General features: G+C 44.1%; 1 protein-coding gene across 3 annotated transcripts in view; it reads right to left on the minus strand.

Annotated features, from left to right (window-relative positions):
- The window catches only part of dot1l (DOT1-like histone H3K79 methyltransferase), a 94836-nt gene that overhangs the window by 6299 nt on the left and 65574 nt on the right, over positions 1-22963 (minus strand). For 2 of the 3 annotated variants that reach the window (XM_060941822.1, XM_060941820.1), the window contains exons 20-27: positions 19838-20280; positions 19660-19762; positions 17071-17217; positions 14777-14861; positions 14170-14702; positions 13794-13999; positions 13537-13589; positions 90-662 (exon numbers count right to left, since the gene is read on the minus strand). In XM_060941822.1, the coding sequence (XP_060797805.1) occupies positions 90-662; positions 13537-13589; positions 13794-13999; positions 14170-14702; positions 14777-14861; positions 17071-17217; positions 19660-19762; positions 19838-20280 (2143 nt within the window). The remainder of the gene's footprint in view (positions 1-89; positions 663-13536; positions 13590-13793; positions 14000-14169; positions 14703-14776; positions 14862-17070; positions 17218-19659; positions 19763-19837; positions 20281-22963) is intronic. The other variant, XM_060941821.1, reaches the window with a different exon arrangement.

The following is a 22963-nucleotide window of genomic DNA, read 5'->3' on the forward strand; positions in this document are numbered from 1 at the left end:
ACTTACCTCACAACTTTTACGGGCCTGCAAACTAACAAGACAAATTAAACTCCCTGGGGAAAAAAAATTAAACACAAAGACCAGCTCACCTCCTGCAGCGCCCCCTGCCAATCCAGCACTAGAAAAGCTGCCCAGCACAGAATGGCCGTTAACCAATCGTGGAGGTCCACTGGTGGCTGTGTTAGGAGTCTGCGCTCCAAATAAGGACTGTAAGACTGAGGTTCCACCCAGAGGGAAATACTGTCCCACAGAGGAGGCAGAAGAAACTGCAGTGGCTCTACCCGCTTTTCCACACAGAAGGCCTCCACCAGCTGCAGCAGAGATGAAGAGATTCTGACTGGTCACACTACCGACGGCCTTTAGCTCCCATTCCCGTGACTTTTGCTTAGGAAAGGATTCCCGTGCTTTGTCCAGACCTAGGAAGGGTTTAGGGTTCCCATAATGCTCACTGCGATCCCGGTCTGCTCTCTTTTGCTGCTTCTGCTCAGAGTCAGAATCTGTGCCACAAGAAATACCCCCACAGAACGGTGAACTGCTCTGACGGAGATCTGGAGGAGTGGGCTTGGGATCAGAGATGGGTGAAAAGGTGGACTTCCATTTGCTGGAAGAGGAGGAGACGTCACTGCTCACACTACTGGCCCCTGATTTACGTCCCTGTGAACCTGAAAAAGGAGAAATAGACAAGGCAGGGTGAACATGAAAGAAAATCCAAAAGCATTTCAATCTACAGTCAGGTCCATATATTTGGACACTGACAAGTTTTGTTATTTTAACTGTTTACCAAAACATTCAAGATACAGTTATATAAATCAATATGGGCTTAAAGTGCAGACTCTCGGCTTTAATTTGAGGGTATTCACATCCAAAGTGGAGGACGGACTTAGGAATTACAGCTCTAATATGTAGCCATCTCTTTTTCAAGGGACCAAAGGTAATTGGACAATTAACTCAAAAGCTGCTGCATGGGCTATTCCCTCAATAATCAATCATCATTTAAGCAGGTAAAAGGTCTGGAGTTGATTCCAGGTGTGGCATTTGCATTTGGAAGCTGTTGCTGTGAACCCACAACATGCGGTCAAAGGAGCTCTCAATGGAAGTGAAACAGACCATCCTTTGGCTTAAAAAATTAAATAAATAAATAAATAAATAAATCTATCAGAGAGATAGCAGAAATGTTAGAAGTGACCGAATCAACAGTTTGGAACGTTTGGAGGGGAGAGGAAACATGCACTGGTGAGCTTGGGGACTCAAAAAGGCCTGGACATCCATGGAAGACAACAGTGGTGGATGATTGTAGGATCCTTTCCATAGTAAAGAAAAAAACCCTTCACAACATCCACCCCCAAGTGAAGAACACTCTCCAGGAACTAGGCGTATCAATATCAAAGTCTACCATAAAGAGCAAATAAAGGAGGCTTCACCACAAGGTGCAAACCATTAATCAGCCTCAAAAATAGAAAGGCCAGATTAGACTTTACCAAAAAACATCTAAAGACGGCAGCCCAGTTCTGGAACAGCATTCTTTGGACAGATGAAACTAAGATCAACCTGTACGAGAATGATGGGAAGAAGAAAGTATGGAGAAGGCTTGGAATGGCTCATGATCCAAAGCATGCCACGTCTTTTATAAACTATGGTAGAGGCAGTGTGATGGCATGGGCATGCATGGCTTACAGTGGCACTGGGTCACTAGTGTTTATTGATGATGTGACCGAAGCAGCCAGATGAACTCTGAAGGGATATACTTTCTGCTCAGATTCAGCCAAATGCAGCAAAGTTGATTGGACGGCGCTTCACAGTACAGACGGACAATGACCCAAAACAAACTACGAAAGCAACCCGGAAGTTTTTTAAGGCAAAGAAGTGGAATATTCTACAATGGCAGAGCCAATCACCAGATCTCAACCCGATCTAGCATGCATTTCACTTGCTTAAGACAAAACCTAAAAGCCTTTATTTTTAAGTACATCTGAGTGGATAGTATCTCCATCCTTGACTCTTGTATGCTGCATAAATGGGAATAAAAAAAAAAATTCTTGAGTTAAAATTGACTGCAAAGTTGGCATTCGAGCTGTCCCGCTGAACCAGCCAGCCCCGAGTGCATGACGTCACTGCAGGACTTGGTGAAGGAAGCCGAGGCCTTTGACAGCTATAGACCAAAGTCATATAAATAATTTATGGTGAAAGTAAGAAATACTATTACTGACTTGACTAAGACTGATTTGACTTCATTGATTGTGGGTTGACTCTCATTAAAACAGGATAAGTGTTATAACTTATGCAACATACATGTACATGCATGCATTTTCACTGATAAAACGTAAAAGGCTAATTAAATAATCAGATGAACTGAGAATTACATTCTGAAGCAAATTAAATAATCTTATACCAGTAACTTAAATACACAATACAAGTTACATGTATTAATCTAAAAATGCAGGTAAACGTGGTTTTTTTTTTTTTATCCAAATGAGGAGTCGGACCTTACCCATCGGTGTTCTCGCTTCTTGAAAGCTGACTGTTTTTGAAACAATCTGACTTTCAATTGTTCGTTCAATTCTCCATTCATTCACTTCTTCCACGTACGGGAGAGATGGCAGCAATATCCAGTTTAGAAATAAGATGGCTGCTCCACTCATTCCCTTTTCTCCATACTGTGTATTCCCCCATTACTGCTGGGCTCAGGCAATTACTAAAACCCGGGACGGAACGGGATATCAGGGTTTTTTCTAAATAAGGGAACAGGGGCGCTGCGCCTTCATACTCCCGGCTTGCGCCCTCTTACCGAAATGCCGATTTAACCTAAGTCACACTTGGGCCGTGTACTTGCATGCTGCCGTACAACATACAATATTTCTCAAAACGATCTTTTCTTCGTGAAAATATCCCAGTACCACCACCTGACAATGTGTCTGTTCCCCAAATGCGTTATAATTATTCCAAAAATATTCCGATCCAAAAGTTCTTGTCTCATCTTCTTCCGCTTATCCGGGACCGGGTCGCGGAGGCAGCAGTCTAAGCATGGAAGCCCAAACTTCCCTTTCCCCAGACACCTCGGCCAGCTCCTCGGGAAGAACACCGAGGCGTTCCCAGGCCAGCCGAGAGACATAGTCCCTCCAGCGTGTCCTGGGTCTTCCCCGGGGCCTCCTCCCGGGGGGACATGCCTGGAACACCTCCCCAGGGAGGCGTCCAGGAGGCATCCGAAAAAGATGCCCGAGCCACCTCAGCTGATTCCTCTCGATGTGGAGGAGCAGCAGCTCTACTCCGAGCTCCTCCCGAGTGACTGTGCTTCTCACCCTCTCTCTAAGGGAGCGCCCAGCCACCCTGCGAAGGAAACTCATTTCGGCCGCTTGTATCCGCGATCTTGTTCTTTCGGTCATTACCCAAAGCTCATGACCATAGGTGAGAGTCGGAACATAGATCGACCGGTAAATTGAGAGCTTCGCCTTTTGGCTCAGCTCCTTCTTCACCATGACGGACCGGTAAAGTGACCGCATCACTGCGGAGGCTGCACCGATCCGCCTGTCGATCTCACGCTCCATCCTTCCCTCACTTGTGAACAAGATCCCGAGATACTTAAACTCCTCCGCTTGAGGCAGGACTTCTCCACCAACCTGGAGAGGGTAAGCCACCCTTTTCCGGTCGAGAACCATGGCCTCGGACTTGGAGGTGCTGATTCTCATCCCAGCCGCTTCACACTCGACTGCAAACCGCCCCAGTGCATGCTGAAGGTCCCGGTTTGAAGAAGCCAACAGGACAACATCATCCGCAAAAAGCAGAGATGAAATCCTGTGGTTCCCAAACAGGATTCCTTCTGGCCCCTGGCTGCGCCTAGAAATTCTGTCCATAAAAATTATGAACAGAACCGGTGACAAAGGGCAGCCCTGCCAGAGTCCAACATGCACTGGGAACAGGTCTGACTTACTGCCGGCAATGCGAACCAGACTCCTGCTCCGTTCGTACAGGGACCAGACAGCCCTTAGCAAAGAGCCCCGAACCCCATACTCCTGAAGCACCCCCCACAGAATACCACGGGGGACACGGTCGAATGCCTTCTCCAGATCCACAAAGCACATGTGGACTGGTTGGGCAAAGCACCCTATGAAGGGTATAGAGCTGGTCCAGTGTTCCGCGACCAGGACGAAAACCGCATTGTTCCTCCTGGATCCGAGGTTCAACTATTGGTCGAATTCTCCTCTCCAGTACCCTGGAGTAAACCTTCCCTGGGAGGCTGAGAAGTGTGATTCCCCTATAATTGGAGCACACTCTCCGGTCCCCTTTCTTAAAAAGAGGGACCACCACCCCAGTCTGCCACTCCAGAGGCACTGTCCCCGACAGCCACGCGATGTTGCAGAGGCGTGTCAACCAAGACAGCCCCACAACATCCAGAGACTTGAGATACTCAGGGCGGATCTCATCCACCCCCGGTGCCTTGCCACTGAGGAGCTTGCAAACCACCTCAGTGACTTCGGCTTGGGTAATGGACGAGTCCACCTCTGAGTCATCAGCCTCAGTTTCCTCAGTGGAAGACATGACGGTGGGATTGAGGAGATCCTCAAAGTATTCCTTCCACCGCCCGACAATGTCCCCAGTCGAGGTCAACAGCTCCCCACCCGCACTGTCAACAGTGTTGGCAGAGTACTGCTTCCCCCTCCTGAGGCGCCGGACGGTTTGCCAGAATTTCTTCGAGGCCGACCGATAGTCCTTCTCCATGGCCTCCCCGAACTCCTCCCAGTTCTGAGTTTTTGCCTCCGCAACTGCCCGAGCTGCAGCACGCCTGGCCTGCCGATACCCGTCAGCTGCCTCAGGAGTCCCGGAGGTCAACATGGACTCCTTCTTCAGCTTGACGGCATCCCTTACTTCCGGTGTCCACCACCGGGTTCGGGGATTGCCGCCACGACAGGCACCTTGCGGCCACAGCGCCGAACAGCTGCGTCCACAATGGAGGTAGAGAACATGGTCCACTCAGACTCGATGTCCCCCACCTCCCTCGGAAGCTGGGAAAAGCTCTCCCGGAGGTGGGAGTTAAAGACCTCCCCAACAGAGTGCTCGGCCAGACGTTCCCAGCAGACCCTCACGATACGTTTGGGCCTGCCAGGTCTGTCCAGCTTCCTCCTCCGCCAGCGGATCCAACTCACCACCAGGTGGTGATCAGTTGACAGCTCAGCCCCTCTCTTCACCTGAGTGTCCAAGACATAGGGCCGGAGATCAGATGAAACGACTACAAAGTCGATCATCGACCTCCGACCTAAGGTGTCCTGGTGCCACGTGCACTTATGGACACCCCTATGCTCGAACATGGTGTTTGTTATGGACAAACCGTGACTAGCACAGAAGTCCAATAACAAAACACCACTCGGGTTCAGATCGGGGAGGCCGTTCCTCCCAACCACGCCCCTCCAGGTGTCACTGTCGTCGCCCATGTGAGCATTGAAGTCCCCCAGTAGCACAATGGAGTCCCCAGTCTGAGCACCCCTCAGTACCTCTCCCAGGGACTCCAAGAAGGCCGGATACTCTATACTGCTATTTGGCCCGTAGGCACAAACAGCAGCAAGAGCCCTCTCCCCAATCCGAAGGTGCAGAGAGGCGACCCTCTTGTTCACTGGGGTAAACTCCAACACATGGTGGCTGAGCTGGGGAGCTATAAGCAAGCCCACACCAGCCCGCCACCGCTCACCACGGGCGACTCCAGAGAAGTGGAAAGTCCAGCCCCTCTCGAGGAGCTGGGTTCCAGAGCCCAAGCTGTGCGTGGAGGTGAGCCCGACTATCTCTAGCCGGTACCTCTCAACCTCCCGCACAAGCTCAGGCTCTTTCCCCCCCAGCGAAGTGACATTCCATGTCCCAACAGCCAGCTGCTGTGTCCGGGGATCAGGTCATCGAGGCCCCTGCCTTCGACTGCCACCCAATCCACACTGCACCAATCCCCTACTGCTACCTCTGTGGGTGGTGAACCCACAGGAGGTCGGGCCCACGTCACCTCTTCGGGCTGAACCCGGCCGGGCCCCATGGGCAAAGGCCCGGCCACCAAGCGCTCGCATACGAGCCCCAACCCCGGGCCTGGCTCCAGGGTGGGGCCCCGGTTGCGTCATACCGGGTGACGTCACGGTCCTTGATTTTTTTCTCCATAAGGGTTTTTGGTGAACTGCTCTTGGTCTGGCCTGTCACCTAGGACCTGTCTGCCTTGGGAAACCCTGACAGGGGCATAATGCCCCGACAACATAGCTCCTAGGATCATTCAAGCACACAAACCCCTCCACCACAATAAGGTGGCAGTTCTAGGAGGGGCGATCCAAAAGTTTGACGGTGCAAAAACGATCCGAATCGGGGTTTCCCCGACCGAGTCGCCATGTTCTTGTTTTCTGTTCTCGCGAGATTTGATATAGGTAATATGTAAGGTCAGCTGACTTGTAGAGAGTGATTTCTCGAGATTGAATGACCTTTCACCCACCAGCGCGGGAGCTTACGATCGCGAGTTATTTTTGTTTATGCTTGGGCATTTAAAGATGTCATCCCGCGGCACGAAATGGAAGAAAGCTAAAGAATGTCCGGGGCAGAAGAAAATGACTTCTTTTTTCGGTTACAAAGCAGATAAAGATGTTTCCAATAGCGAGGTCACGACAATTGAGGGATCGGTCCATGTCGACAGGTCCGGGTCCACATTGAAGGACGCGTCAACCGAGCGCTGTGACGGTGGCGCAAAATCAGCGACGAACGAAGACCAGGTGTCTTGTTCGGATGAAAGCACCGAATGTTCAATGGAGAAGCAAAATGAGAAAACGGCCAAGTTCCTGGAAAAGTTCAAGTATGTATTTTTTAATACATTTTTTGCATGGTCTCAAACTTTAAAAATTTTATGTTAATTGAGTTAGATTCCAACTTTACAAAATATACTTTATTTATAACAGTTTCCTTTTCGAGAAAATAATTCTGGAATTTTTTTTTCATTCATTATGAACAACTAACTCTATAAGTATAAGAAAACATCAGATTTCTCTAATGAATGTTTATTTCTGTGCAACTTGAATGCATTTGAATTCTAAATATAAATTTCAATCATAGTAGAGTAAGTCACAATTTGAATAATGAGGAATTAGTAGTTGTAGTTGTGTGTAATTTGAATTGAGTATTGTTTTTAGTTTGTGTCAAAGTGTTATTTAAATTTCCAATGTTGACAAAATAGACAAAGACCCCAGGTCTACAGTGAAGCTATGTCCATTTTTTGGTTTGTTTTCAACTTATACATAGTAACAAACTGAGACTCCCGAAGTCCCGATATAATGGCGTCTACGATGAAGCTGATTTTTTTTTCTTTTTACCAATATGAAACGAAGGCCCAAGAAGAACAACAACTCAGGACATCTGGTTGGATACCAGGAGGCATGGGAGAAAGGATACCCCTGGCTTTATCCTGTCAACAATAAAACCGGGATGATGTGCCGCATTTGTAAGCGGCACAACCAGCGCCAACAAAATGGGGAATATATCTGGAGCAAGATTCCCTGCACCAGCTTGCGGGCTGACAAGGTGCGGGATCATGCAAAATCCAAACAACATCAAACGGCGCAGGCGACGGAAAACGCCCGCATTGCCGCAGAGATGAATGGAGGCATTGGCCAAGCCATGGCAAACACTAAGTAAAAAGTCTTCTTCATGTCAGTGTTCCAAGAAAACATGCGCAAGGAGAGAAATTATATTTTGAGATTGTTGAAATCTCAAAATATAATTTCTCTCCTTGCGCATGTTTCCTTGGTTTAATTTGAGTTTATCTTGACATGGTTTCCCCTGCTGATCTTCCTGTCCAGGTTTCCTTGAATCGAGAAGCCGTGAAGGCGGCACTGAAGGTGGTCTATCACCTAGCAAAAAAGGAAATACCTCACCACACCAACTTCAAGGACTTGAAGTTTGCAGCCACCGAGTTAGGTAAGGAGTACCCTTACTTTGAGTAAATTAATTCTTCAAAAAAATTGTGCCTAAAAAACTTTATAATTTCAACACTGCTAATTATGGCCTTTTTCATGACTTTCGTGACAGGTTGTGAGGCGTTCAACCGGCTGAATGTTGGTGGAAATGCCACATACACCAGCAGCACAGTTGTAGATGAATTCTTGAGTGTCCTTGGCACTCAGTTGGAGGAGGACCAGCTGACCACCATCAGAGGCAGCCCATTCCTGGGACTGATGTGCAACGAAACAGTGGACATCTTGACAACCAATGAGCTGGTCCTATACTGCAGGTACACGTTGAATGTAAATTACTTATACATGTAACATGTGACAATGTTACATACAGTAAAATGTCATGCAACATTCCATATTTGTTCTAGCTGATCACATGTAACAATATTATCTGTTGCAGGTGTATCAATGGTGATGGCAAGTTTCAGGCCAACTTTCTGAAGGTTGTGGCCTTAAAATATGGAAAGGCCGACACTGTCAAAGCTGCCCTCAGTCACTACATGGAGGAAAATGATCTGTCCATCCAGAAGGTGTCTGGTTTTGGCTCAGATGGACCAGCATGTATGATAGGTGAGTTTTAAATACATTTGTTATCTAAATGAAGTACATCTGCAAAGACACAAAAATCAAAACCTAGCCCCTACTGGGTTACTTATCAGTTAATAAAAGCAAACAATTTATTTTATTTCCTCTACAGGAAATCGAAGTGGTGTTGCCACACAGCTTAAGGAGGACAATGCAAAGATAGTAAGTATCCACTGCATTGCGCACAGACTGGCCCTTGCTGTCGGACAAGCTGGTAACAAGGTGAAATACATTGGCGACGTCTTCAAGCCGAACCTCATGAGCCTGTACCTCTACTACAACTGCAGTGCAGTTTGATCGGAAGGCCTGAAAGAGATACAGGTAAACCATATTCATTTTTACAAGAGCCATGTGTCCTGGAAACTGCAATAAAGTATTGTTTTAATGTTTCAAAGCAGTTGTAACTTATTCATCATTACAACGTTTATTGAATTATTCTTACAGAACATCCTCCAGGACATGGAGTTGAAGTTGAACCAAACAAAAGACGTGAGGTGGCTGTCCCATGATGCTGCGACAAAAGCCCTTTATAGATCAATGCGTAGCGTTCTGGTACATCTCAATCAGGAGATGGGTAAGGGGGTTGCTATGGCCAAAGCTCTCTAGAGCTGGCTACATACATACAAGACCATAGCAACCCTCTACCTGCTGTGTGATGTTCTTCCTCATCTGTCAGCCCTTAGCAAGTGTTTCCAGCAAAAAAAGCTTGACCTGACAGAAATCCACAAAGCAGTGGAGACAAAAAAGCAAGTGATGCAGCTGGCCAGGGATCAGCCACTTGAAGGTGGATGGCTGGCTGACCTGGATGTGGACCTGGGCCCAGGGGGATGGCTGGATGGTCTAGACATCCTAGTCTTTGACCGGCAGCGGGAGGAATTTGCACATGTTCGAAGTGCTTTCGTCGACAATCTTGTAGAGAACCTGGAGGAGCGGTTCCCCCAAACGGAACTCCTGGCAGCATTTGGTGTGCTGGACCCTGGCTGCCTACCAGACTCCATGACTGGAGAGTACGGATGGGCGAAGATGGACAAGCTGTCCACCTTCTACTCAGATGGCCATTCCCCCATTGACAGGGAAGCACTTCGGGATGAATGGATTGCCTTCAGACAGCACCTGGGCAGTTACCGTCAGAAGTCACCAAAGGACATGTGCCAGGTGCTATCTGCCAACCCAACACTAGCCTGCCAATATCCAAACATAGCCTCCCTCTATGTCAGAATGGTGGTTATCCCTGTGCACACAGCTGACTGTGAGAGGGCCTTCTCCACTCTCAAAAGGGTAAAAACAAGGCTGAGGTCCACACTGACAAACACCAACCTTAACCATCTCCTCCAGATCAGCATTGAAGGGCCTGCCATCGACAGCTTTGACTTTGACAAGGCATTGATGCGTTGGGGCAGCCTAAGGAACAGGCGACTGTTGTAACGGTCTTTGTTTTACTGGTAGCAGTGACAGTCTCTGTTATTGATAAATGTCATAGTAGTATAACCCTGGTAAGTGTGCGATTGCAAGTACTGTAACACATCATGTACAAGTGTACAAGTATGCAAGTACAATCCAAGAATTAAGTAAATAAAAGTTTGGCCAATATTTTTAAATTTGTCATGTTTTCATTTACAGGATTGTGCACTTCTAACAGAACAGTTCCTCAATAGTTCAACTGTTGATAATGTCTTGTTTTCTTAAGTTTCAGGATGACCGCAAGTGCTAGAATTTCTCTCTAAGATAGCCTCAGAATGTCCCATTTAAGTTTCAATTTTTCAAAGGCTTCGCACTGCGGAAGGGGGGGACCCCCCTTCTGCACCATCCCCCCCCCAGTTGCTTCGCTCCCTCGCATCCATGCGAATGTGTGCTCCCTCATACTACTTTTTTCTACAAAAACCCCTGGGATATCACCGGTTTTTAGCAACAACTGCAGGGAGGTCACTGCCCAAGCGATATGTCACGTCCTGCTCCGTCCTGGTCTTTAGCAACAACCCTTGGCTCACTCTGGGAGGACTGGTGCAACTGAACTCACTTTCCTTTTCATCTCATCTCATCATCTCTAGCCGCTTTATCCTGTTCTACAGGGTTGCAGGCAAGCTGGAGCCTATCCCAGCTGACTACGGGCGAAAGGCGGGGTACACCCTGGACAAGTTACCAGGTCATCACAGGGCTGACACATACAGTGGTGCTTGAAAGTTTGTGAACCCTTGAGAATTTTCTATATTTCTGCATAAATATGACCTAAAACATCATCAGATTTTCACACAAGCCCTAAAAGTAGATAAAGAGAACCCAGTTAAACAAATGAGACAAAAATATTATACTTGGTCATTTATTTATTGAGCAAAATGATCCAATATTACACATCTGTGAGTGGCAAAAGTATGTGAACCTTTGCTTTCAGTATCTGGTGTGACCCCCTTGTGCAGCAATAACTGCAACTAAACGTTTCCGGTAACTGTGGATCAGTCCTGCACACCAGGTTGGAGGAATTTTAGCCCATTCCTCCGTACAGAACAGCTTCAACTCTGGGATGTTGGTGGGTTTCCTCACATGAACTACTCGCTTCAGGTCCTGCCACAACATTTCGATTGGATTAAGGTCAGGACTTTGACTTGGCCATTCCAGAACATTAACTTTATTCTTCTTTAAACCATTCTTTGGGAGAACGACTTGTGTGCTTAGGGTCGTTGTCTTGCTGCATGACCCACCTTCTCTTGAGATGCAGTTCATCGACAGATGTCCTGACATTTTACTTTAGAATTTACTGGCATAATTTGGAATTCATTGTTCCATGAAAGATGGCAACCTGTCCTGGCCCAGATGCAGCAAAACAGACCCAAACCATGATACTACCACCATCATGTTTCACAGATGGGATAAGGTTCTTGTGCTGGAATGCAGTGTTTTCCTTTTTCCAAACATAACACTTCTCATTTAAACCAAAAAGTTCTATTTTGGTCTCATCCATCCACAAAACATTTTTCCAATAGCCTTCTGGCTTGTCCACGTGATCTTTAGCACACCACAGATGAGCAGCAATGTTTTTTGGAGAGCAGTGGCTTTCTCCTTGCAACCCTGCCATGCACACCACTGCTGTTCAATGTTCTCCTGATGGTGGACTCATGAACATTAGCCAAATGTGAGAGAGGCCTTCAGTTGCTTAGAAGTTACCCTGGGGTCTTTTTGTGACCTCGCCAACTATTATATGCCTTGCTTTTGGAATGATCTTTGTTGGTCAACCACTCCTGGGGAGGGTAACAATGGTCTTGAATTTCCTCCATTTGTACACAATCTGTCTGACTGTGGATTGGTGGAGTCCAAACTCTTTAGAGATGGTTTTGTAACCTTTTCCAGCCTCATGAGCATCAACAATGCTTTTTCTGAGGTCCTCAGAAATCTCCTTTGTTCATGCCATGATACACTTCCACAAACGTGTTGTGAAGATCAGACTTTGATAGATCCCTGTTCTTTAAATAAAACAGGGTATCCACTCACACCTGATCGTCATCCCATTGACTGAAAACACCTGACTAATTTCACCTTCAAATTAATTGCTAACCCTAGAGTTTCACATACTTTTGCCACTCGCAGATATGTAATATTGGATCATTTTCCTCAATAAATAAATGACCAAGTATAATATTTTTGTCTCATTTGTTTAACTGGGTTCTCTTTATCTACTTTTAGGACTTGTGTGAAAATCTGATGATGTTTTAGGTCATATTTATGCAGAAATATAGAAAATTCTAATGGGTTCACAAACTTTCAAGCACCACTGTAGACACAGACAACCATTCACACTCACATTCACACCTATGGTCAATTTAGAGTCGCCAGTTAACCTAACCTGCATGTCTTTGGACTGTGGGGGAAACCGGAGCACCCGGAGGAAACCCACGTGGACACAGGGAGAACTTGCAAACTCCGCACAGAAAGGCCCTCGAACCCGGACCTTCTTGCTGTGAGGCGACAGCGCTAACCATTACACCACCGTGCCACTCTCACTTTCCTTTTAAAATAAATAAATAAATATAAATTTTCTTGTAGCCTTCTTTAATTGTTGGTACTCTACCCTCTTTCAATACGGGCTTATAGCCAACACTCCAATAGATCAGAGGTTTCGTACAAGTCCTCAGTAAAATGTGCAGAGCAGAGGAGAGACCACTTCATAGGTGCCCAATGTGCCCGTGAACTTCTCGCAAAACGTGTCCAAATCTTTGCAGTTTGAACATTCTTGGGCCATGAATGCAATGTAAATCCAGCTTCTGTCATGTTGCTGCACCGGCCAGCAACACATCTACATGGCATGGAGATAAATTAGCTCAGAATGGAGGATCGGAGTTGCAGTCAGCTCTGTGTTTTAGTACAGCGGAAATGGCGATGAGACCGATAGACTTCCTGTTGTGACGTTACGGATGTCAAGGTCATTCACTCAGACCGCTACTTATATAAATCACTTTAATAATTAAAAATTACGATATTAGATTTATTGTTAACACTTAAAACTATTCCTGTGCCATTCTTGAGGTCTCAAGGCATTTATAAACGAAAGTGAGGCCATGGCTCTGCGTATATGCTTTAAGGCATATACCTGCGTATATCCTTTGCCTGTAAAGGATTCTCAACAAAGTATTTTATTTATGGTAAATGTTAATTTGTCCAATTACTTCTGAGCCCCTGAAATGAGACTTTGTAGAAAAATGGTTTCAATTCTTAAATAGGATAGTTTTGTTCAACCCCTTGAATTAAACCTGAAAGTCTGCACTTCAGTTACATCTCAACTGTTTCATTTCAAATCCAAATGTGGTGGCATGCAGAGCCCAAATCATGGAAATTGTGTCACTGTCCAAATATTTCTGGGCCTAACTGTATATGTACGAAACTGAGCACTACAATTTACTGTAAACCTAATTTTATTTACAGCATTTAAGCACTTTTTAACAATGTGAATAGAATGTTGCATAACAATCATGTGTAACTTTACAGTATATTAGAGGCATATCCTTACCCCTCTCACCATCTCGGCTCTCCAGAGAAATTGTTGCAATTTTTCTTTCAATTCTAAATTGGGAGGGGGAAAAGCTAATTTAGAGATTAAAAAAAAAAACACAAACAAACAAACAAACAAACAAACAAACAAACAAACAAACAAACAAACAAACAAACAAACAAACAAACAAACAAACAAACAAACAAACAAACAAACAAACAAACAAACAAACAAACAAACAAACAAACGATATTCAGCATATTGGTTAACCTCACCGTAAGGAGCTACTATCTGCCGGATATCCAGTTTCCTCATCCTCTGAGCTAGGGGTGGTTAAGTCGCGGCTGGAGCCATTGACCTCCAGAGGGCGTTCTCTTTTAAGTACTGGTGGCTGGTCCAGGTCCATCTCACATGGGCTGCCACCTGTCTGCTCTGGCGAGGATATGGCTGAGATCTCCAGAGGCTGATTAATGTTGTTCACCTAGCGATCAATGCAAGTCATTCAAAGTAAACTTAACGGATCTTTATACACCGAAACATGATGTAATTTCATATTCACAAAGTGTACATTAACAGTCAAGGCTTTGGGTAGAAAAGTAAAATTATAGTGACTATTTTCTCTCTTTTCACCCTAGCCTCCCCTGTACTCACCATTGTGTTTATATTAAGTGGGGAACCCGAAGAGTAGTTAATCCCAGGGAACGATCGTTTCTTTGGTGAACCACTTGCTGGAATGAGGCTAGAGGAGCTGCGTTTCCGGCGACCTCTCTTGCGTCCCTCCGACCCATGAGAACCTGGTGAGTGATGGTGGTGGTGGTGACTGCTGTGGTGCTTTCCCTGCTTAGCTGAGCCATGATGTGAGCGTGAGCCTCCAGCAGAGGAGGAGGAGGATGAGGAGGATGATGAGGAGGATGAAGAGAAGAATATGTGGCGGCGAATCTCACTGTCTAAAGCCTCAGGATCAGATTCAAGGCCATGATGCTGGTGGCCCTCATCAGGAAGACGAGGGGGTCTGTCTGCATATTGCAGCACTCCTCCAGTACTCAGCAGAGGGCTGGAGCCAGACCCACGTGACTGAAGACCCAGCAGGGGATTGCTGTGGGGTGGAGGAGATATGGAGTCGCAGTCTTGATCGCATATAGCAGAGTGGGAGCCGTTAACCAAACCTGAAACACAGGGGAATCCTAAGACAGACATACACACCACAGGAATAAATGAAGTCCAGGCAAAGACCTTAACTAGAAACAAGAGCACGTACCAGAGTTAGGTGTCAGAGGTTGCTTGCTGCTGTTGCTTGGCCCTGCTGACTGCTCCCTACTGGACATAGGACTAGGAGTATTCCTCTGCAACAATATATTGTGTGCACATAGTATGCATATATGCACGCACGCACACACACACACACACACACACACACAATTACCTTTTTACCACCTCTACTATTATTAATGATGTAAACTGCAGTTACTTCCTGGATTCAGTCTCAATCTCTCTTGTATATAGCCCAAGCACATTCAAATAAACACATTTTAGTTGCAAGTAAAATCTGCCTTGTGAAAACCCAGTTAATTTCTATTCAACCAAATTCAATTTTACTTGGATAATGGATATTTTAGTTGTATAATGGATATAATAATTGATGGTCACAAAGCAGCTTTAGAAAAATATATAATTCAAGATATAAATTTAAAATGTATCCCTAATTATGAATGAAACCTCGTTTTCTACCTCCTTGCATTTCTGCATTTTATTTTGCACTAGGGATGGGCCAATCAGTACTGATGATTGGAGACTTTCGATGCTTTAAAAAACAAAAAATAAAAAAAAACAACCCACATATATAGATTGTGTATAGAGTGCCGAACAGAGACCTGATGTTCTTGCCTATTTTGAATCAGATCCAGTTTCACCATTAAATAGCTCTTTTTGGATTTGTATTTGATACAAATCACACTACAGCGATGCCAACATTGACCAATGAAAAAGAGTAGCATCTCCAAACACAGTGAGGTGAAGCTGAGTAAAGTATGCCATTAGGCTGGGGGTCTGGGGGCTGCAGAGGCTCCAGAAACCAAATTTCAGGGAAGCTCAGAGATGCAATCCAGGCCATTTTCAGCTACTTTCTGAGGAAAATAAATGCAGGGTGTACTGTACAGTATAAGCTCATTTATCCAAATTCTCTGGGGGAAAAAAAAAAAGTTTGGCTAACTAAGATGTTCAGATAAAAGGGGTTCAGATAATGGAGCTTGTACTGTAATAGCATTTCAGTAGTTTAATTTTGATCAACAAAAAAAAGCCAAAGACAAAATATTTATGTACAGGTCTTTCAATAACACTTCCTGAACTGTGCACCAGTCTAATACTGGACTTAATAAAGTCAATACTGAAAGATGCCCATCCATACAACATTTAATTAAACTGAGCATGCTGAAGTTACTTTGATAATTTGTTGTATGTAGCTGACTTTTCTTTCGCTACTGTACTTGTAATTGTATGACTGTCTTCACTTCACACCTGACACTAGTTTGAGAGAGAAATTTTCAGTTCTGGAACATGACTGATAAAGACAGTTTGCTTCCAGGAAGACAACTATGCATCACTACTGTGCATTTCCGAGCACTGCATTTAACATGCGCCGTGATTGGCCGAAAGCATGAATCAGTTCTCACTCTAAAACATGCTAACATAAGGATACGGACATTCTCGGAATTATCTGAATCAGTGTAAACAATGACGTGGAACAGTTTGAATGCCAAAAATGTGTTAATTCAATTGATACACTAGCAAAACTGGTTGAAAAAAAAAAGTATTATTTTCAGGTCTACACGTAGCACTGTAATCATGCTTTAAACCTGTAGCTGCTACACCAAAATCATGTATGTTGGCATCTCTAATACTAGCCACTTTGCATGTAATATCAGTGTATGCCAGTACGAGTTCTCACTCTAAAACATGCCAAAAGAGCAACCTTTTTCTCCCTAATAAAACGGGAGACGAGTCGATTGATGCATGAATCTAGAATGCTTTGCATAGGCATTTTGAACTCTATTATTAACTGACACCACTTGGAAGCCCTGCCCCCTTCCCCCATCTCACATGCTCTCAACTAACAGGGCACTCTCTCATTCATTCTGAGTAAATGGAGAACATCGAGAACATTATGTGGAATAAAATCCATGAACGTAGATTAGGCAAGTATAGATTTACTATCAGTTAACTATATTTAATTGGAGATTCCATCTTCAGCTGAAAATGGTAGAAACGCTCATTTCCCTGTTTAAAATCATCAGTTCTAGGTGATTAAATACAGGAGCACACAGATGCTCATGACTGGCTTGTGTTGCTGTTGTTGACAGGGAGAGAGAGCGAGAGAGAAAAATACCATCCGTCCCACTCAGAGCACAGCCAAGTTTGCTTTCTTTTTTTTACTTTCAGAATTTGTACTCCCGATCTCCCAATCATAGTGCAAAGGCTTTCCTGCTGTGTTACTTGGGAGGCAAATCATATGGTAGAAATTTGTTGCATTTATTGATTTAACACACAAACACACACCAGTCTCTCGGCACGACTGGGCAGCACCACGCTGGCTAGTGGGATGCTGACAGGGAGTTTGCTGGGATGTACAGTGCTGAGAGGGATGCTGATTGGGAGACTGGTTATATTGTCACCTGGTCCAGCTGGGCTCTTTTCCTTATTCACCTGAAAAATGAGTGACAGCATTTTAGTTTTAATTGTTGACAATTGCGCGCACGCACACACACACACACACACACACACACACACACACACAGTTCAACCATTTCACTTGTTGAACTGTACTTTGAGAAACCCAGGACATTTTCAATACAGTCCTTTCAATTTCACAGATAACTCGCACAAGACAGAAACTGTAGGCCACATATAATATGGGGTTTAAGGTAACCACCAGGCACTTGTGGGGTGCAAAGAGCATTTTTAATCACTTTCTAATTAACATCATTAGAAAAAGTGTTAGATTTTACACTTCATTGTAGGGCTATTTTTTCTGCCAAGAAAATTAGTTTCAGTTTGCATCCTTAATGAACAATAACTATACTTGTTTAATTTTTATAAAAGTCAAAAATACACCAATGTGAAATAAAATCCACCAATGCCCTCAACACTCTATATACCTTGACAGAATGTAAGGGCATTGTGTCAGCGCAGCAGTCATGACACAAGAGGAGATGAGAGATTAGCATACTAATGAGAGACGATGGTACAGGATTTCCAGGGTGTCAGATATCATCAAAGGGCTCAAAACACTCGTGCAACTCTAGATTAACATGTCGACTGGCTCATCCACCATTTTGGGGGGGGGGAACACAACAACAACAAAATTTGCATATTTTTGAGTGACAGCCCGTAGCAGATGTTAAGATAGCTCAGATGTTAAAATGTGTAAAAGACTGGCAAGTCTGCACTCATGTGGACAAACTGGCTCAGTGAAAATAATTGGTTTTGGATTTCAGGAGAACCAGTAGGGCCCGCCTACACTTGGCATTAAAATGCATTCTGGGTGATCTGATCACAAGTAGACAACCAAGATGCATAGTTGCTCACACCTGACATGCATGTCCAGTGATCACCTGTGATCAGATTTCACAGTTTCCACTGAAGGCAGGCTCACACACACACACACACACACACACACACACACACACACACACGCACGCACTTATATCAGTCTTCTGTGGTGTTTATTTTCAGGCAGAATTGTCCCACGAATCCGATCTAACTACCTTTAAGGGTTGTGTCAAACAATTTAATTGCATGTACTTATAAATGGAGATAAGATGACAAATGAAGCTATGAAAAGCAGATACTTTCATCTCTGCTGTTATAGCATCATCTTCCTCCATTAGGCCACACCAATTTAATTAGTTGGTTCTCAGAATCGCTGCTTAAAAAAAATGCAAAATGCAAAAAAAAAATTAAATCGAAATCAAACTCCTGCCAACAGAAAAGGTCACGTGACGGCGAAAACCAATCAAATCGCCCCTTTCACTTTAGATAAAGACTTATGGAAGAAACATGCCTGTGGAGGGGAGTCCTACAAAGCCTATGTTTGTGACTGTTAGGATATTCAGCGAACAGAAGCGTAAAATCTTTGACAGGTATGTTGAAATTCTGTTTACTGGTTTGCCTGTATTGTTTGGTCTATTTCCACCGCTAATTTTACCATCAGAGCATTTTTTAAATTTTATTTTTATTTCGCCCGCTTGCTTCATATTTTTCCTGAAAAAATCCGAGAACCAACTAATTAAATTGGTGCGGCCTTAGCAGAGAGTTCTGTCGTTCAACACAATTTTCAAACAGTCATGCACTGACCATATATTCTTTGACTAGGGCAACAATGCAATTCATTAGTTGATCCTTTGTTACTGTCTGGGATGCACAGATATCTGTGTTCACAGTACAAATGTAACGTGGTCACAGCTTTCCAGACCAGCTCCAAATGCAGATTTAGTAATCAGCTCACAAAGCATCTCCGAGGCACATGACCCCATTGAGTTGTGATCCGATTACTTGGGTGTGAACAGGGTCCAAGAGTGTGCATTGCAGAATCTCATGTCATCAACAGAATCAGCCTTATAGCACAAAAGCAACCTGCCTAGAATGGAGGGTGTGAGGTCTACAGCAGTATCTAGAAGGTTTTTAAAACACCATGTTACCTTAGTAATGCAGTAGTGCATAAACTCACCACTTCTTAGCACTTTTTTCTGTTTTCCCCCCTTTGACCTATGTAAAGCGACCTTGAATTTGAGAAAGGTGCTATATAAATGTAATTTATTATTATTAGTAACATGCAAAAATACTCTAAAGTAGCTGAGTGAGACTGGATAGTGATGTGCAACCCACTGCACTGAACATGCTCATTTCACACAGACCTTGTAAAGACAGAATTCTCACTCAGCGCAAAAGAAAGGGTGGGAGTGGGATTTAAAAACAAAACAAAACAAAAAAACCCTTGTCCCACTGTGCAGTTGAGGGTAGAATTGGCTTCAATCCAGCCTAAAATATTTTCAGTGCAACAAAGTGCATTTAACCTGCCTCTCTAATCAACATCCCCATAGCAGTGACTAGTATTACAGTCCCTAATAGAGACACGCACACACTTACCCTCTCTGTGCTCTTGAATGTGTTTAGTTGTTGATTTTCAGCTGCACTTGGTGAGGAGCAGCCCTGTTTCAAGGTTGGAGATGACAAAACACCAACGTCACCCCTGAAAATACAGACCAGGACATTAAACTTGATAAGAAACTCAGAGCTCCAATAGTTATAACAAAAGTGATCTGACCTGTGGATAGTGCTGAGTGCCCTGGCCTGGCCTATAGAGGAGTCCTGGTTGAGGTGCCTGCGCAGAGCAATCTTGGCTGGAGAAAAGCGTGTGTAGTCGGGCAGGGGCTGCCCTAGAGGCCTGCTCCGAGGTTCTGGAGTGGGTGGCACAATCTCATGTTCAGGGGAGATTGGCAGGTAGTTGGAGAGCAGCTCATTCTTGCCATTGAAGCAGCTGATGCTGCCTCCACGCTCATAGCTAGGAGATGCTGTGCCATTGATGGACAGCTCAGGGCTAAGGCCATTCAGTTCAGCCAGTTTGGGGGTGTTAGTGTCTAGTGGGGGGCGGGGCTCTAGACTTGGGATGCTCTTGCGGTATGGGGAGTCTTTACATGGGCTATATGAGGACTTGAGCTGTAGTAGCTCTTGCTGTCTTTGGCTTTTCTCCAGCTCCACAATACTAATCTGTCAAAAGAAGGAAAAAAAAAAGTTATGAATGAAGTTTTAAAAACAAAAGAAAAAGAAAAAAAGGAAAAGTGTATTTACTAGGCATGTAACGATCCATCCAATTCAAAATTTGATTAATGGTATTGGGTTCACAATTTTCCTATAATCTTTTTGAAAAAACATTAAAGATAAACTGCCTTTCGGATTTTTCAAGTATAGGTCATAAGAATTTTCCCAATACCAAATTATTTTTGTTTAGTGGACAGAAAACTACTGAATTTGAATCAGGAGTTCCAATTTTATTTTTTCAAAATAGAACAATTAATGAATTTAAGGTCACGTGGCCCTAAATTCTCCACTAATTTTTCCTGCTTCACCATGACCCAATTCAAGATACTACATCATGCATCACGTGGTGGGCTTTCCCCGTGAGCAATTTCATGCACATTATTTGCTAGGAAATCTCCTCAAATTAAAAAACTTCCCAGCCACAGAATGGCCTGATATTTTGAGAGATATTACAGAAATAAACAATCCAGAGGCTCCAACTCTCCCGCCGTGGGTGGGAGATCTCCCGCTTTAGGGAACATTTAGAGAATCCTCCCGACCTCCCGCTGACAACATAATCTCCCGCCCACCCTTACTACACACGATTAGTTAAAAAAAATATATAACTTGATACGTTTATGTTGACGAAAATTAATAGTTGACTTTCCGCTTTTCGTGTGTTCGACATTGTATGGATGGACTCAAGTGTGTACCCTGCGGTATATGCCAATTCCCTGGTCGGTACACCGATCGGCGTAACGGGAGGATTGGAGTGAATGCCGGAGACATGCGCGCGCAGATCAAGCACGCATATGAATCAAGCGGAATTCGGTACGCCGCGGGGTGCACACTTGAGCCCACCCAATGTCTTAGCAATTACCGATAAAGCATACAGATGGCGCTATTAATGATACGTGTGAGAGAACGAGAAAACCTGCGACACTCAACCATTTTGGTTTTTTGCATCTGCATTTCTTCTGGATTTATCACCTGCTCGGCTGTAACTATGTTCTCTTGAATGAGATAATGAAATTAAGTTCTGTTGGTGGAAATGGCGAAAGCCAAACTACGAAGAAAAAATATCAGAAAATCACAGAAATAGGATATTATTAGAAGAACATTATCAACAGAGGGTCTACCACTGGCAATTTATAATAGTCATTATTGACATTAACATTGACTTTAGGCATATTAAAGTTTGGTGTATAGTCACTGGATTTATCTAGATCTGTTACTATTAAGATTTAATTGACACGACATGTGGTGAATCATTCATACACACACACGCGCATGTGTGTGTGTGTGTGTATATATATATATATATATATATATATATATATATATATATATATAAAAAATGGTGTGTGTAATATACATATCAGTTCTCCCAAGTTGGAGCCTATGACAATCACAATAACCAAATCTCAGAGGGAACTAAATTTCACTGATTTTATGAAGTCGAAAGGCTGTCTAGCTTTAAATGAAAATTTTGTTAAAAAAAGCAACATTTCAAAAGGAATACTGAAGTTGATAAAGAACAGGAAATGTTCTTTATCAACTTCAATATTCCTTTTGTCAAATAAAAAACAAAAAAAATAAAAGGGTTTTTTTTTTGTTTTCTTAAAAGAAAGCCCATTTTTAAAATACAGTTAAGATAATAGATTATGATATAACTAACGATTCATGTGAATAATTGAAAAAGAGCTCACACAACTAAGAGATCCATCTCCAAAAGTCAGTTTCTATGCAGAATGGACGATTTCATGGAGGCCGCCATTGCAAATATTTTAACCAATCAGAAAAATCCCCCGGATCGTTTCCGGCAATGCTCTGACGTCATTTGAGCACAAGACACAGAAGCTCTGCATAGCGAGTAAGACTTGAAGCTGCCCCTGGCTGGAGATTATTTCATTAAAAGTTTATGAAAAAAAAAATTGAAATTCCATTTCTCTAACAAAAAAGTGGAGGGGAAAAGATAATACTGATGTCACTGATAAACAGCAAGGGAATAGTGAACAGCTTATGTATTTCTGTGACTGAATGCAGGGAGGTAAAGTTTTCATATTTATATCCCCAGTACAAGTAGTGCTGCAGTGACAGCCTAGTGCCTCATTCTGTGGACTGTAACCTTGCTAGACAACCTACAAACCGATTTGCATACAATCTGACTTACCTAAATCTGTTGAAGAGGCAAGTGTGTGAGTTTTTACATGTTCCTGGCAGCATAAGCACTCGTTAGCACGCTTAGTAGGCTCCCGACTCATTCATGAAAAACTTCATCACCAGACTAGCCTACCGTAATTACTGTAGTAGGCAGTCCAACCCCTGCAGCAACGCAGAAAGAGGGTAAACAAACACTGCTTGACGCAGCTCGTGTGCTCTGAACATTCATCTCATTATCTCTAGCTGCTTTATCCTGTTCTACAGGGTCACAGGCAAGCTGGAGCCTATCCCAGCTGACTACGGGCGAAAGGCGGGGTACACCCTGGACAAGTCACCAGGTCATCACAGGGCTGACACATAGACACAGACAACCATTCACACTCACATTCACACCTACGGTCAATTTAGAGTCACCAGTTAACCTAACCTGCATGTCTTTGGACTGTGGGGGAAACCGGAGCACCCGGAGGAAACCCACACGGACACGGGG

Source organism: Neoarius graeffei, chromosome 15 (assembly GCF_027579695.1).
Source record: "Neoarius graeffei isolate fNeoGra1 chromosome 15, fNeoGra1.pri, whole genome shotgun sequence".
NCBI classification, from domain to species: domain Eukaryota; kingdom Metazoa; phylum Chordata; class Actinopteri; order Siluriformes; family Ariidae; genus Neoarius; species Neoarius graeffei.